This window comes from Schistocerca piceifrons, chromosome 1 (assembly GCF_021461385.2).
Source record: "Schistocerca piceifrons isolate TAMUIC-IGC-003096 chromosome 1, iqSchPice1.1, whole genome shotgun sequence".
Classification (NCBI taxonomy): Eukaryota; Metazoa; Arthropoda; class Insecta; order Orthoptera; family Acrididae; genus Schistocerca; species Schistocerca piceifrons.
Window position 1 is genome coordinate 594,928,898 of NC_060138.1, and position 17,602 is coordinate 594,946,499.

Sequence of the window (17,602 nt, forward strand, 5' to 3'; positions counted from 1 at the left end):
ACTGTTTTTCTTTGTAACAGATCTGAAGATGATTATGGCTGAACAGGTAACTGTGAATTGTACAATTTATTTGATCAAGATGGTCCTTTACAAATAAATTGTCATAACATAATCTTGGCCTCATTTACAGACTTTATGCTGTCAGTTCACAAACTTTGGAAGTCTGGGCTACTTGACCTGAACTCAACTAGTGTTGACCAGACTCCTCGAACTCCCCAACCATACATTTAACTGCTAAGATAACTAAGTAGATCACACTAAAGTTACAACCAAGACAGGAGGTTTCAAATAATAGTACAAAAAAGAATGGAGTAATATGCAAAAATGTATTACAGAACTTACAAAGATACACAGATAATGCATCTTAAGTCATTTGAACATGTATAATAAGTTTGTATTCTAAACTTTCTAGTTATTTGAATGCCACAATAGGTAAAAATGATGAATAATTTTAAAATAACATGAATAATTTTACTTTAGAATGCAGAGGTCAGGATTTGGCATCACAGTATCAACAACACCTTCACTACAGTAAAATAAGTACCTTCGATTTAATCTATAAGGAACAGAAAATAGTTCTCATGTGACACCCTTAATTTACTAGTGTATCAGAAGAAAATTATCTTCCATCTGGTCTATTCTTAAATCATCCTGCATCATTGGAATTCAAACTGTTTTTCATTATTTTCTCTCACTGAAAAGTTCATGTCCACTTATTCTGAAAACACACATTAACAGTCCCATGGAACAGTGCCAGTTTGAGAATTTTTGCTGCAGAAGAAAAAGTACATGTATTTATCTTTGTTAAAATATCTTTGTTCTTTGGTTGTATTTACATCAGTTACAATCAAAAATTGTCAGAGAAAACTATCATTAGAACCACATTTTATGCAGTCGATTTGTACTTCACTTAAGTTAGAATTTCCAAGATGCTCCTCAGAGAGTTAATAGCTGTGGTATATCATCTACTGAAATAGAAAACAATTGTTCATTGAGTCCATCCAAATCTGACATAATCCTGTACAAAATACACATGAAGCAACAAATTAAAAATACTAACATTACACACCACGACAGCTGCTACTAACATTTCTGCCCACGTATAAAATTTGGCTGACTTTTTTTTCATATTGAGTAACAGAAATATATTACTGTCCCATTTTTTGTCAGCATTATGTCCAGAAAAGATAAGATTTTCCTTATTAATGGACAGCTTATGTAAAATCTATTTATTATTTAGAAACAATAGTCAATACATCAAACAATAAATGGTATGGAAGAAATATATACAATTTTTGTTACATAAGTCTAATGCTCAATTTCTAAAGTGCTAACTGTTCATTTTTGTGGAGCTCATGGTTCCAAAGATGTTTTCGTAGGTTTGTACTGATGAATATTCTTGCCGTCATTATGACTTCTTTCAGGTTCCTGGGATGTAAGATGAACTTCTTCCATCATGCTTCTAACGGTGGGATACCTGCCACAGGATATGTGAATAAAGCAGCACAGAATGACAAATGTACAGTCAGTTCCATGATAAATTTGTTATCACATTTACAGCTAAGCTGATACAAACACTGAGTACATATTTAAATGTTTTACAAAGCTTCATGTTCCTTACATACTAATACCAACAACACTACATTATAGCATGGGATAAAAAGCTCTATATATCATTATCACAATTCTGCAGTGGTATATGTGAACTACATCTGTTTCATTGGTAATCAAGTAAGCTCTAACCTGGCAGCAAAAAAAATCATGTTATTCTCCATTACAATAACATAATTTTGCTGATAATGCAGATGTGTCTTATGCATGGTGCTTAAAAACTGTTTATGGACACACTAAAACTTGTTTGAATATTTTTGCTATTCCTACAGCCCATAACAAAACCATTTTCAGAAAATACATGCAGTCTAACTATCTTTGAAAGCTGTAAACTATTACAGTACTGTTGCAGCTACGCTCATGTAATAACAATAAGGAAAAACTATGAAATAATTACCCTCTGTCATAAAGTCCACAGTATGGTATGTACAACGATCGGATGAAGCTCCATATTTCTGATGATGTACATGATTGTAATGGAGCAGATATGTCAATTCCATGTAGACTTTCAAATGATGCCCTTGGGTACTGCATGTCATCTAAAAGCAGAAGCAACTAGTTGTTACTGTGAATTAAAAGGGCAATGCACACTGAAATAGACATAAATATTTTACAGGAGGAATAAATGTAGATCAATCTTATAGAAAATTCTTATATTTTAACACAAAAAAACTATTTGGATAAGGCAATCAAGTATGATCTTAAGTTAAAGACAAGAATGTCCAGTTCATCTAATGAATGGCAGCTCTTTAAATGAGGATACAATGCTCATAACACAGAAAAATAACCGTATAATATTTGGTTACAAGATCAACTGTAAATTTCTGGATGTTTTTTCATTGCTTAATGATGTAATTATGAATCTATTAAGCAATAAAAAATTGGAACATAAGGAGCAATCGGCAGAAGGGAACATGACTGGAATTAGTTGATTTGTTGTTGACTTCTGGAAAACTATGGTGCCTCTGAAAATGAAACCACAAACAAGATACCAGTGCCACCAATTTTAGTGTAAGTTCCAGTATTGTTATGACGCAGGCACGACAGTAAACATCAAAGGAATTCAGAAGTTAGATGACTGGACAAAGATGAAGGAAAATATCGTATTAGAGGAGAGGATCACAGAAGATTCAGCAGTAATTTAAATATTAAATTAATTAAGCTGCTTTCAAAGTTAACATTTACCCTTTCAAACCAAAATAGAGAAAGCAGGCAATATCAGAAACATGACAGATGTAAAGGACAGAGCATGGACAAATCTCTTAAAGCACATTTCACTATCAGTTAATGTTGGATATCATTTTTCAATTGCAGGAAACAGATCATTCAAGCATCTTTTGGTGAAAATGCAAATGTCGCTGTTTTAATCTTGGATTAGGAGATACATTGTCCACTAAAGGCAAGCATTTCATATGTGAAAACTCTCATGTAAGCTTTTAATACAGGGCTGTGTATCCAATCAGTGGACTCCTTACATCCCTAGTAGGTAAATAAATAAATAAATAAATAAAAACTATGTACAAAAAGATAGATTGCTACTTACTGTAAAGCAGACACATCAAGTTGCAGATAGGAACAATTAAAAGACACTCACACACAGCTTTTCACACGCGCGCACACACACACACACACACACACACACACACACACACACACACACACACACACACACAAGTGCGCACTTGCACACACAACCGCCCACTCCAGCATCGTAGGCCAGAATATGACATCACGTGGGATGCAAGCAGCAATCCGGAGGGTGTGGGGAAGGGATAGTAGTGTATGGGTGGGGAGAGAGACGAATGCTATCTGGAGGAGTGTGCAGAGACTAGATTGCCAACAGGTGCAGTGTCAGGAGGTTTTGGGGCTGTGAGGTTTGGAGAAGAGGAAGAAAACAGGAGAGGAGCGGGAAAAATATGGGCGGATTCATTGGCAAAGGGCTGCAAATAAACAGGGTGAGAGACGAGAATGGGGAGGAGATGATAGGACACGGGGGGTGGAAACTGTTGGGTGGAGGATGTGGAGACAGTATGTTACCGCACATTGAGGCCAGGATAATTATGGGGGCAGAAAATGTGTTATAAGGATAACTCTCATCTGCGCAGTTCAGAAACGCTGGTGGTGGAGAGAAGGATCCAGATGGCTCAGGTAGTGAAGCAGCCATTGAAATCAAGTGTGTTACGTTCAGCTGCATGTTGTGGCACAGGGTGGTTAAATTTGTTCTTGGCCACACTTTGGTGGTGGCCGTTCATCCTGTTGGACAGCTGGTTGGTAGTCATACCAATATTAAAAGCTGTGCAATGATTGCAGCAGAGCTGGTGAATGGCGTGGCTGCTTTCACAGGTGATCCAGCCCCTGATGGGTTAGGATAAATGTCTGACTGGACTGGAATGGAAAGTGCTGGGTGGGTGGACTAGGCATGTTTTGCACCTGGGTCTTCCACAGGGATATGATCCTTGCAGCAAGGGGTTGGGACAGGGAGTGGCATTGGGATGGACTACGATGTTGTGAAGGTTGGGTGAATGACAGAACACCACTTTAGGAGAGGTAGGAAGCATCTCGGGAAGGACGTTCATCATTTTATGGCACAGTGATAGGTAATCAAAGCCACGACGAACGGTGTTCAGTTGTTCCAGTCAGGGATATTACTGGGTGACACTCCTTTGTGGCTGGTTTTCAGGAGTGGTGGGAGGATTAGGTTTGTGGGGGTAAATGGCATGGGACATCTGTTTGTGGACTAGGTCTGGCGGATAGTGCTCATCTGCGAAGGCCTTGGTGAGACCCACAACACACTGAGTAAGGGAGTTTTTGTCACTAAACATATGCCTTCCCCAGGTAGCCAGGCTATATGGAAGGGATTTTTAAGTGAGGAAGAGATGACAGCAGTCAAAATGCAGGTACTGTTGGTGGTTGATGAGTTTAATACAGGTATGAATGGAGCCATAAGAGAGGAGGAGGTCAACATCTAGGGTGGTGTGCTGGTTTGAGGAGGACCGCATGAAGCAAATGGGAGAGAAGGTGTTGAGGTTGTGAAGGAATAAAGATAGTGCGTCTTAGACTTGGGTCCAGATCATGAAGATATATCATCAATGAACCTGAACCAGACTAGGGGTTTGGTGTTTTGGGAGACTAGGAAGGTCTCCTCTAGATGGCCCAAAAAAGATTGGCATAGGAGGGTGCCATGCGGGTGCCATTGGCTGTGATGCAGATTTGGTTGTATACCTTCCCTTCAAATGAGAAGTAGATGTGGGTTAGGATAAAGTTAGTAAGGCATATGAGGAATGACATAGTGTGTTTGGAGTCTGATGGATGTTGGGAATGGTAGAATTCAATAGCGGTAAGACCATGGGCATGAAGGATGTTGGTGAATCGGGAGGCAGTGTCAACATTGATGAGTAGGGATCCAAGAGGTAAAGGGGTGGTGATGGTGGAGAATTACTGAAGGAAGTAGTTGGTGTCTTTAACGTGGGAGGCTAGATTACAGGCAATGGGTTGGAGGTGTTCGTCAGTGAGTTCTGAAATTCTTTCAGTGGGGGCACAATAACCAGCCACAATGGGCTGTCCAGGATTGTTGGGTTTGTGGATTTTGGAGAGCATGTAGAAGGTGGGTATGCAGAGTGCCATTGGGATTTTTTTTTTTGGGGGGGGGGGGGGGTGGATTCAGGGGAGACGTTTTGGCAAGGGCCTAAGGCTTTAAGCAGGGATTGGAGTTGGTGTTGGACTTCTGGAATGGGATAACTCTTGCGAAGTTTATAGGTGGAGGAGTCAGGCAATTGGTGGAGGCTTTCTGCCAGGTTGTCATTGCAATTCATACCAATTGTGGTGGTGGAACCTTTGTCTGCAGGTACTATGATTAGGTCAGGATTTGTTTTGAGAATGTGTATGGCAAAAACAAATTACAAAAAATATCAGTAGGCTCTGTTTCTGAACACCTACACTGATCTTCATTCTCAGGGGAATATCCTTCACAACTGCACAAGCACCCATTACAAGACTATGGTCATGAAAGTGGGTGGAGAAATGTCTCCAAGTATTACAAGCACTTGCTCAAAGTCACAATAAAATTTAGTTTTAAACTGGAAAAAAATCACAAACACTCCTGCTTCAACTCTATTATGGACATCACTTGACAACTATGTGATGGCCAATGGATGCCCCTACACAGTGTTGTACACTACGATCTCCTCACAAAATTTTACTGAAACCTGACTTCATTGACAGAAGCTTATGCATTTATTACGGCTTAAATAAAATAACTCCGTGACTGTTAGGAGGTTGTGATTTCACCCTGTACAGACAGGATGCCAAATGCTCATGAATGTAGTAACTCTGATTGTACATCAATATCTTAATAACATATTTGAGGGTGAGTAGTGGTACTGGGATGAGTGTTCAGTATCACATAGTAAATGTTGTGAAGTAAAAAAATGTCTTATTAAAACAACTAAAGTTTCAGTACAAAAGGTTTTACCATCAACAAATGCATTCCACTTTAGTTGTTGTGTGTTTACTAAAATTGCTGTTATAAGGAGATAATTAGATTTAATGTTATCTTTCATGACATATTTATTCTCTCATGCTTTCATTACTTTCTTTGTGTGTTTCACACCACTGTGCTCCAAATTTTCTAATATTTCAATTGGGAGGGGATACAAAGCTGAAACAAGTGATCTGAATGACAACAATTGCCACACTGACTGTCATTACTTGGTTTAAAGTAGCCTGTCATTTTGTATTCATTACTGCTGCACAGGTTCCACAGTTTTCAAGGGTGTAATATGAGTGCCATTCATAAATTAACTTTCAATTGACTGTTAAAAAAATAGATACTTTGTTTAACATAAGATCTGTACTTACATGTCGAAGTTACTTCTTCACTAGTTGCCACCCAAATTCAAACATTTGCATACTATGGCACCAACTGTTTTTATCCCTTCTTCAAAGAATGGTACTGCCTGGTGCTCTCAACAGTTACTTACAGCATCCTTGTGCTCATTGTCAGTCATGAAGTGCTGAATAGCTAGCCAGGCCTTCATCTTGGGGAAGATATGAAAGTCACTTGATGCAAAGACTGGATTATATGGAGGAAGTTGAAAAATCTTCCATCCAAAAATTCTCAGTTTTTCCGCCATTCAATATGCAGCATAGCTCACACTGTCATAAAGGAGAATGATTGCTTTGGTAACCATCTTGCACCACTTGTTTCAGACTGACCATCAGAGTTTTGTAAGAGTCTCGCAATAAACTTGTGATGTCACAGTATTCTCACAAGATATCCTCATTAAATCTATTGCCAAATTCTTTTGCAATCCCAGAAAAACCAAAGCCATCATTTTGCTTGAATTGTTTGGTCTAATTAGGAACAAACAGTGTATCCACTGTTTGGACTGTTTGTTAGTTTCGGAGTTCACATACAGCATCCACGTATGATAAAGGCCTTAAGAATAACAACTAGAGTAAGAACTAGAGGTAGTACTCTAAGTATCAGTGTAAAGAGCTATTTACAAAATTTGGGCACCCTTGATGCACCAAGTGAATACATTTACCAGTCTGCAGTGCATACCAGGGAAAACATTAATAAATATTTCACTAACAGTCCTATACATAATTACGGAACAAGAACCAGTTTGGACTAACATTTATCTAGGAAAAACAAGCAAACAAACTCAAAACAGCATTTTCTATCTGGTAATTACACTGGCTAGTAAACTGCTCAAGGAACTGAAAAGATTACTAAAATACATATTTAAAATGTCACCTAAAACATTCTTCAGAAATACCACATACTGCACAATTAAAGATTACTTTGAGGACTCACTAGCGGACAGTAACAAAAGTGGATAACTACAACATCCTGTCACATTTCAATATGGTTTATTGCTTTCTGTAAGGAAATCATGTGACAAGATGTGAAGTGCATGACAGAGTGTCTTAAATGTCTTATTCTCCCGAGTTCAACATTTCACTCATCATGGGAGGTTCCTGACTCAGCTTTTCAAGTGGACTGAAGAGCATAATTGAATGTGTGCAGACATGGAGTCAGGTACAGTAGTGCCTTTACAGTCCCATCAGCAGGTGTCGTTATTGTGAGCGGTGATGAAAAAGGAAACTATGTTCTACATTAAATGTTACCTGAAACAAATTGTGTGTAAATCAAGGAACACTATTAGGGACCAACTGAATGATGCAATGCAGCTGTTAAAACACTGACCTCATATTTGGGAGGATGGAGTTACTCTGTTCGGCCTTCCGTATTTTGGTGTTCCAAGGTTTTGCTAAATCACTTAGGCAAATGCCGGGATGGTTCCTTAGTCAAAGTCATGACTGACCACTTGTCCTATCCTCATAAAGCTTGTCATGTATTCCATATGTTGTATATTTTGAGCTACTGACTTGCTTTGTATTACTATGACAATTACTATATCATTGAGAGATGATCCTTGGATGGATGAAGAATAAATGTCTCTTCCCCAGTCACAATTCTGTTCAGAAAATCCTCATCCTCTTCATGGTAGTACTGAAGGAATATAAAAGCTGAGTCCAATCTTTCAGTTTTGCAAACATCGGTTATATATTTGGGTATCCACTGTGGACAAAAATTACACTAACTTAACCAGTCTGTGACAGCATTAAAGAAAGTTTAGAAATTATGAGCCAATGTCTCACACGAATGTCTTCCTCAACTACTTTCACTGTGCTCATTTGCACATCTAGCCTTGAATTTTCTGTATGACTCCTTCATTACACCTTCACTTGTAAATCCACAAAGACAACATAATCAACAGCGAATCTTGGCTGCACTGATTCCTCCTCCTTGTAAGAAGTGAATGACAGAACATACCTGGCAAGTGGCAGGAGACATAATAATGCAGTACATTTAAATTGTGCACTGCATACACATTACAAACGTAACAGACTGTCGCCTGACACAATTTGACCTTCCAAGTCTCCTTTTCAAACCATGCAAGCACCATGAAGCTACAGCCATTTCTTAATTTTTAAAAGCCAGTCAGAAGTTAATTTATGAACACCCATCATATAAACCACAAGACGGTCTGGTGATGGACTGTTTATAGCAGCCACCCCACTGAATTTTTACAATATATGACCAATGTAGGTTATGACTGCAACCCAAACATGTCTGTACAGTGGATTATACTATACATTGAAAAATGGCTACACACTCAGAACACAGTACAGCAGTGAGGAACTTATTTATTTATTACACCGTAGCCTGTTACCCATAGTTTAAACAAATTATTACCACCAACAAGATTTTTTTCCCCTACACATCAACAACTAGTTACGAAATATACATTATTACATCCTACACTACACTACTTCCCACCACTGTAACTAAGTCTACTATTAATAAAAACTACAGCTACTATCATATCTAGTGTACCAACATTATAACATCAGTTCTTGTTTGCCACATTCCACAATGCATTCCATTGGTCCATAGACACATTCTGCTGATTCGTTACGCACTGTGGAAAGTACTGTGGTTCATCTGTCTGTGTCAGCTTCCTGGTTGCAGAAGCGACTCCCATTTCAAAGGAACATCATTGCTGCTGATGAGGAGCACAGTCACATGGTGGCCGAGACATGGCCCACTGCTGTGTTCCCACTCTGTTGCTGTTGTTGAGATCACCGTGGATGCGATGCTGTTCACCTGCCACAGTGTGTTGACCTCAGCTGTCTTCGCTGCATTGCTTCTTGAACTTCTATTCACAAGAGCAGTACACAGGATTTGACTGATAAGGTAACACACTAGTCAAGCCTTTCTTAACATAGCATTGGCCAAGTTGTCCTATCCATCTAGAATGAAATTTTCACCCTGCAGTGAGGTGTCCACTGATATGAAACTTTCTGGCAGATTAAAGCTGTGTGTTGGACCGAGACTCGAATACGGGACCTTCGCTGTTTGTGGGGTAGAGCACTTGCCTCTGTAAAGCAAAAGTCCCAAGTTTCAGTCTCAGTCTGGCACACAGTTTTAATCTGCCAGAAAGTTTCAACACAGTATCCCTTTGACTCAAGTCCTCAGAGCCGATTCAGTTGTTGCCAATCAACATTAGCAACATCGGCATACAGGAAGACTTTCTAGATAATATGTTCTTGCGTGCCTCCATCACCACAAGCACCACTCTGGAGGTTTTTGTTTGACTAATTTGATGCCAGCAGGCAGAGAAGGGCTGTGGCTTTGCAAGAATGTGTCAGGCCTGTTGAGGGATTCAGGTGCCTCATTCCCAGTCTCTGTTTTATATCTGGGAGAAAGCTATAGGTGTGTCTCACTGTGTGGGCATCATCACATTATATCTTCCACAGATGGAGAATCAGACTGTGGATTTGCTGCTTGCTTGTGGCCTGTATTCCTATTAAATTCAGCACTTCATGATATTATTCTCTCTTCAGCTGCTTTTTCATGTTATCTGGAGATTGAGTGGAGAATTCCAAGTGTTACCTGTAATGGCTCAACTAACGCAATGCATAAAGCTCCCATCAACTGAAAAAATATTCCATATTGCACCCTGTTAACTACCCATGTCAGTCTCATGAGCAGAAGCACTCACATAGTATCCCATGAATAAGTAGTGAAGAACACAGAATAAAAGGACATTTTAATCTTAGTAACAACACCCAGTGTAGCAGATACTGTGATTCAGAAGAAAATATAGTTTTCTATGAAACCTCCACTGTCAGTAATTTCAAGCAGGAAAATCAATTAACATGGTGCTGGTTATTGTTTCTTTTTTCCCAAAAATGTTCTACAGTAACTATTAGCATTTGCTACATCATTATATTCCTCTTCCCACAATCTATCACACACTACTAAAAAACTATCAAAAAATTATATGGTTCTCCTGTAACAAAATTGCGTCTATATGTAGGCACAAAAAGTTTCTAGTGTTAACCTATGTCAAAATACTTGCCTGTCTGCTATACTTAAATTAAAATTATTTTGTGATTGATAGATTGCAATAGTGGGGTGGAGGGAATGGAAGGGGGGATCCAGTGTTGCTGATGTGCAGCCAGCCACGCATCACAATGTGCTAAATGTAACTTGCAACACACACAACATTGCATGTTGAAATGTCAGTCACCAAGTAATTTCAATCAGAGTATAAACATGGTGTGCAAGAAATCTTGTTTCGATGTTTCAGACTGATTATGAAATAGTAGAAGTGTTACAACTTGAATGGTTTATGCTGCGTATAAATATAATGCTGTATCTGCAGTAGCCTGCCTGTAGACAAATTCACAAATGAAAAGAACTGTTTATGCAATATAACTTCTACTGTGTCTGTGATTAACTTGATAACCCATTTACAAAAGATAAATACAAAATACATCAATGAATTTGGTATCATATGCAAGCACAGCTTCTAACATGATGTAGTATGGTGTATTGCACATTATATAAAATATGTTTACAGCAGATTGAAGTGAGACATAGCTCTCCTTACAACTTTAGGAACAATTTCAGTATGTTTGCCACATGCTGTGCACAGGAACACATGATTTACATCCCACTTAATGATAAGTAGTCAGTGACCACACTTTTAATTTGAAACTCTTCTGCTTAAGTGCCACGGGTTACTTGATTTTGAAGCATCATAAATCCTACCATGAAAAGATGGCATTTCATTATGAAGCCTTGAGGTGTGACTGTAGAAAAGAATCAAATTTAATAACAATACAGCTTCCCTAAAGACTGTGAATACAAAAAGTGTTTTCAATTTTTTACACAGAAAGTAAATGATTTAACAAAAGGCTACCTTCAGAAACTGGTGTTGCTTTGCTTATTTACTTGCCCAATTACACTGACATAAAAAAAATCAAAGCACCAAGAAGGAGTTGCATGACACAAATGAAAGTTGGTAGGCATATTTCTACACCTGAAAGATGATGTCTACTAAAATATCACACTTGTCACATAAGAGTGCAGCTAGTAGTGCCATTGTGAGGATGCAAATCAGGTTTGTTTTAAATACATACTGTAACAGTCATGAGCATTAGTTACATTTGAGATTGGATGTGGTGAGTTAAGGTTAGGAACACCTTAAGGTGCCAAGGACATAATTATTAACACATCACTGAGTTTCAACAAGTTCCTGTAATAGGGCTACAAGAAACTGGATGCCCTTCTGCAATACTGCAGAAAGACTTAGCAGGAATTCAGCCACCATACATGACTGCTGGCAGTGGTGGTCAGGAGAATGTATGGACGCACGAAGACCGGGCTCCAGGTGGCCACATGGCACTACCAAGAGGGAAGACTATCATATTCAGCATATAGCTCTGGCACATTGTACTACATCTATAGCAGCAATTTGAGCAGCAGTTGGCACCACCGTGACACAACAAACTGTTACACATCTGTTACATGCAGGACAGCTCTGAGCCAGATGCTCTGTAGCAACCATTCCACTGACCCCAAACTGTCAAAATTTGTGAGAGCTCACTGGAGGGCAGGGTGGAGGTCTGTTGTGTTTTCTGATGAAAGCTGGTTCAGCCTCGGGGCCAGGTATAGTTATCTGTTGGTTAGGAGGAGGCCAGTTAAGGCCCTGCAACCAACCTGTCTGTGCGCTAGACACAGTGGACCTATACCTGTTGTTATGATGAAGGGTGTGATATTGTATGACAGCAGAAGCACTCTCATAGTTATTCCAAGCACCCTGACTGCAAATATGTACGTCAATCTGGTGATTTAACCTGTTGTGCTGCCATTGATGAACAGCATTCCAAGGGGTGTTTTCCAACAGGATAATGCTCACCCACATACCACTGCTGTGATCCAACATGCTCTATCAGAATGTCGCATGTTGCCTTCGCCTGCTTGCTGGATCATCAGATATCTTCAATTGAGCACATACGGGACATCATCAGATGACAACTCCAGTGTCATCCACAAACACCATTAACCCCCCTGTAATGACCGATCAAGTGCAACAGGCAGGAACTCCATCGCACAAACTGATATCCAGCACCCATACAACTCAACACATGCATGTTTCCATGCTTGCATTCAACATTCTGGCAACCCTTACATTGGTTAGTAATGTACTAGCTTTTCAAATTTGTAATGACTTATCTTGTGCTTACATTAACCTCTGACCTTGTGATGTTAATCACTTATATATGTTACACAGACAAATGTAATCCAAAAATTTCATTACTCTACATTAATTATTTTTTGGTTTTGTGATTCTTTTTCCATCAGTGTATTTTTTAGGAGGCACAACAGGTGACGAAATCTTTAGTTTATGAGTGCCACCCCCCCCTCCCCCCCCCCCCCCCCCCCCACCATCCCTTGTAACCTGCTATGCCTGATACTGATCTGTATGTACTTACAAATCAGAAACACACTGAGCATGTGATGCCCCGAAAAAAGAACTGATATTTAGCTCCTACCACTCTACTCACTGAAATATCAATTACAAGACTGTTTTAACGGAAGCACATTATTGCATATAGTGAAACTGCGGGATACACAACTATTCTACCTGTAGGAGTTACAGACACAAGTTTTCAGATCAGGCAATTGCAAGCATGCAGATTTTGAACTTTTGCACTGGCCTGTCAGATTATATGTCTCGAAGGTAATTGGGGTTATTTTTACACCACAACATGGGGATCACTCATTCATGTTGATGTGAGCATCAACAAGGGTGTTTATTTCAACAGTCACAGTGGCCAAGTGCTGCCTTTTGTTTTCCCCCTTCATGATGAGTATACTGTAGACACTCTCATCTTCTAAGATGACAACAGCTGGGTTCATAGGGCCGCATACACACATTCATGGTTTGACCAACATTCAGGCACCCTCTCACACCTTGACTGACTTGCTAAACTGTCCAGTCTTAAGGCATTAGAAATGTCTGGGTCTCTCTGGAACAATGGGTGATAAATAGCAACCAATGTCCCAGGAATTTGGTAGCCTTACGAAACCTAATCACCAATACGTGGCCTCGACTGCATATTGCATATCAGAAGAAACTTACGGACCCTCTTCCTTTTGTTAAGGCTGAATTCTCTTCCTTTTTGAATTAAGGCCACTGTTAAGGCTAGAGGAACTGCTAAATGTTATCAGTGTGATGTCTGCTGGGGCTGACTAATATTTTGTCCAGTGCGTTTGCTATTTACACCTTAATGGAGAAATCCTGGCCTAGTTATCAGACTTGAGGTTGCTAACAAATCACCTACACCATTAGCCCAGGCTATATCTTGCGGCTAAGAGAAGCAAAAAAGTGATCAACAAAGCAGAAAGAACAACAGTTAAAATACACTGATTTACTAAATTTCCCAAAGATCATGTCATTATATGTATAAACTGTTACTGTTGTTGTTGCTGTACTTGTTTACATTCATTTTATATCATGAATTCCACAGTGAATGAGAACATTCACATGTCTGGAAGGTAAAAGGTAAAGCCCTTGTCAACTCAAAAATGAGTTTGAACAACACAATGCTTTACTAGACCTGGCCCTATTGGAAATGGTATGCCCTTGTCTGCCTTTCAAACCAACTTACCCACCCAGTTACAGGAGGATCTACAGTTTCACATGGACTCCAAACAACGATGCAACACTGAAAACTGGACACATGGATTTGTAGTATACACCAATTACACATCAAACAATGCTAAAGTAACACGAATTCTCTGCTCTGTGTTAAAAATTAATTTAGTTATCAGATCATTTGTAATTACAGAGGCCAAATTTGATATAGTGCAATTAATAGTAAAGATGCTACCCTTAAAAAAGCTGCTGGTTCCTCAGGTGCACTAATTACTTAATATCAGTAAGATTACACAGATAATTGTCACAAATATCAGGTATTTGCATGCTGCAAGCATAGAAGCCTTCTTAAAATGTAAATACATACTTCAGTCTACTTCTGCATCATTTCCAATTTCTAGATTTTTTCAATATATGTTTTTGACATAAATTTTAAAACTTTTTTAAACAAAGGCTCCAATCCAGCTCCATTTGTTTATATCTTAACAGCTACATACAGCAAATATGAAGTTACCTTCAAGAGAATAACCAACAACTAGAATTTTCAGTCCTTTATGTTTTGATATGTGTGATTTCATGGCCTTGTTAAAATCTCCATTAAGAACTTGAAAGTTGGCATCATACCTGTGAAAACAAAAGTGCATCTCAAATTAGATAATACACAAGACTTAACATTTCTTGTAAAATCCGCCTAAGAATTTACAGACAATTTGCATTGTCGGAAATCACCAAAGGAATGGCAATTTTTTTATCGACAACATACTTCTCAAGAATTCTACAAGTTAATGGCACGTGTGTTTAATACGCCGGTGTTTGGAGCTTACACATGCTCAATGGCAAGGTTATCAGTGTCCTTACACTCACTGAAAGAAACGAATGTGGATAAAATGCCTAAAATTTTTTTCAAACAGTGAGGAGGAAACCTATAGAATAATACTCATTCATTCACTCCCACCTCACTCGCACTGACCTCAAATGCCTTTACACTATGGAGAGAAAGGGTGAAAGTTACAACAGAGGAGCTAAAAGAAAGGCACAGTGAAAGGTGACTGCAGACCACTTACAAAACTAAAGGGTGTAAATTAAGAACATCTCACTAAACATTTGGCAATGGCCTTGCCGCAGTGGATACACTGGTACCGAAGTTAAGCGCTGTTGGGCGTGGCCGGCACTTGGATGGGTGACCATCCGGGCCACCATGTGCTGTTGCCATTTTTCGGGGTGCACTCAGCCTCGTGATTCCAACTGAGGAGCTACTCGGCCGAATAGTAGCGCCTCCGGTCAAAGAAAACCATCGTAACAACCGGGAGAGTGGTGTGCTGACCACACGCCCCTCCTATCCGCATCCTCAACTGAGGATGACACGGCGGTCGGATGGTCCCGATGGGCCACTTGTGGGCTGATGATGGAGTGCCCTCACTAAACATTTGGAAACAAATAGGACCTATCAGAAAACCTTAAAACTCTGATCACAATCATTTAAATGTCACTTAAAATTGAGGGCAGATCTCTCAGCAAATTTGTCACTGCCCTGTCTGTCTGTCTAATAAAGTGTAAGGAAAGGTAGATTGCTTTTTACTATAAATAGGGCATGTTAAGTTACTGACAGGCTCAATTACAGAGCTTCTATTGTTGGATTTAGGCCAATAAAATGTGGCACACAGTGATCTGTACACCACAAGCACAAACATAGGAGGGTCCCCTTGCCGGAGGAGGAAGCCATGCATCATAGGACTATGATCTATGCAGAGTCAAGTAAGGAGAAGCTCGTCCCACTTAAGTGGCTGGAAGGAGGTACATCACAGCCATGTTGTGCGCTTTATTGGATGGAGTTTACTGTCTGTCATTTCCAGCCACTCACCTTCTCAGTGATGCATGACTCTGGACCTCAACAGCATAATGATAGCAAGTGTGGGAATGGCACATTGAACTGAGGATCATGACATGCCCCCTTATCTGGTGCATCTGCTCTTTCGTTCCCTCCAATACTCGTGTGTCCTGGCATCCAGCAGAAAGACACCTTCTCCCCCAGTCTTTATAAATGGAGAAGGGTATCCTGGATATAATGGACTACCATACTTTATCGGCTGCATACAACTGTTGCGAGACTGAAGGTCACTCTGGGACTCTAAACAGATGAGGAATTTAGCAGACCCGGCACATCTCATCTGCTCCAGTGCCCTCAAGATCACAGATAATTCAACACTCTAGAGGCAACCGAATCTTGAGGACACAATACAGGAAAACAAGGGCAGCCTTCAGATTCCCCCTTTTCAGACCAACCTGTGAATACTGCAACATAACTTTGTTGCTCATTTAAAATATGGGAAAATATTGTATTAAAAACAGAAGCAGGAGTGCAATCTCTCATGTACTGCACTAAATCTAAAATTATTCTGGGCCTCTGCAGTAACCAGATGACAGTTGGTTAAAATGCCAGATTTGAGTCCGTACGTATCCCACACCAAGGGACTCCAACAAACACTTTGCACAACTCCCACACGGCCTACTTACCCATTCACAGAAGAGCTTCTGTGAAGTTTGGAAGGTAGGAGATGAGGTACTGGCAGGACTGAAGCTGTGAGGACGGATTGCGAATCATGCTTGGCGAGCTCAGTTTGTAGAACACTTGTCCATGAAAGGCAAAGGTCTCGACTTCGAGTATTACTCCGGTACACAGTTTTAATCTGCCAGGACGTTTCATATCAGCGCACACTCCGCTGCAGAGTGAAAATATAAAAAGGTGCTTTGATAAAAAAAGCCTGAATGAAGATGGGGAGACAGCCAAGAAAACTCCATTGGTGGAGCTCCTCTAGAATACTGTGTCTCCAAGTAGTGTCGTATGCCATACTGAAGTCAAAGAATATACAATGCTGTTTAAGTAGCTACTAGCCTGCTGGATAGCTGCCTCCAGCAGGATCAGGCTGTTGACAGTGGATCGACATCTCCTGAAAATACACTGAGAGCAGCTTAGGAGCTACCTGGACTCTTAACATACAGACCATTTGCTCAGAGGTTTTTCCTACACAGCTCATTACGACAATGCTCTGGTAACTACTGGGACACAATCGAACCTTTCCTGGTTTGAGGAGAGGTACAAAATTATCTCCCTCCATGAGCTGGGAAAGTAGCCTGTCCCCCATATAAAATTATAACATTTTCAGAGGACTTCCTTTGACACTGGTTTCAAATTCTACAGCATGCTGCAATGGATTTGGTCGTGACCGGGTGCAGTATCATAAGCCACAGACAGTGCCAAATTCTGCCCCCACATGGAGAACAGGCAGTTGGAGGACTACGAATTTTTGGACTTGAAGTCCAACTCATACCTTTCTATGATGGCATGTTAATGACAGAACACTGGATCTCATCTGGCAGTGGTCATTGCAAAATGCTCTGCCCTTGTCTGTGTGATGTCTCCAGGAGTTGTTTGGAGAAACTCCTGCTTCAAAAACGCCACTATGGGTAAC

At 40.0% G+C, this 17,602-nt stretch overlaps 1 protein-coding gene across 1 annotated transcript in view; it reads right to left on the bottom strand.

The window, feature by feature from the left end:
• Window positions 1–312: 312 nt before the first annotated feature.
• The window catches only part of LOC124804768 (FAD synthase-like), a 106,937-nt gene continuing 89,647 nt past the window's right edge, over window positions 313–17,602 (bottom strand). The window contains exons 10-12 of the mRNA XM_047265090.1: window positions 14,647–14,756; window positions 2,009–2,150; window positions 313–1,477 (exon numbers count right to left, since the gene is read on the bottom strand). Coding sequence (XP_047121046.1) covers window positions 1,354–1,477; window positions 2,009–2,150; window positions 14,647–14,756 — 376 coding nt within the window. The 3' untranslated portion in view covers window positions 313–1,353. The remainder of the gene's footprint in view (window positions 1,478–2,008; window positions 2,151–14,646; window positions 14,757–17,602) is intronic.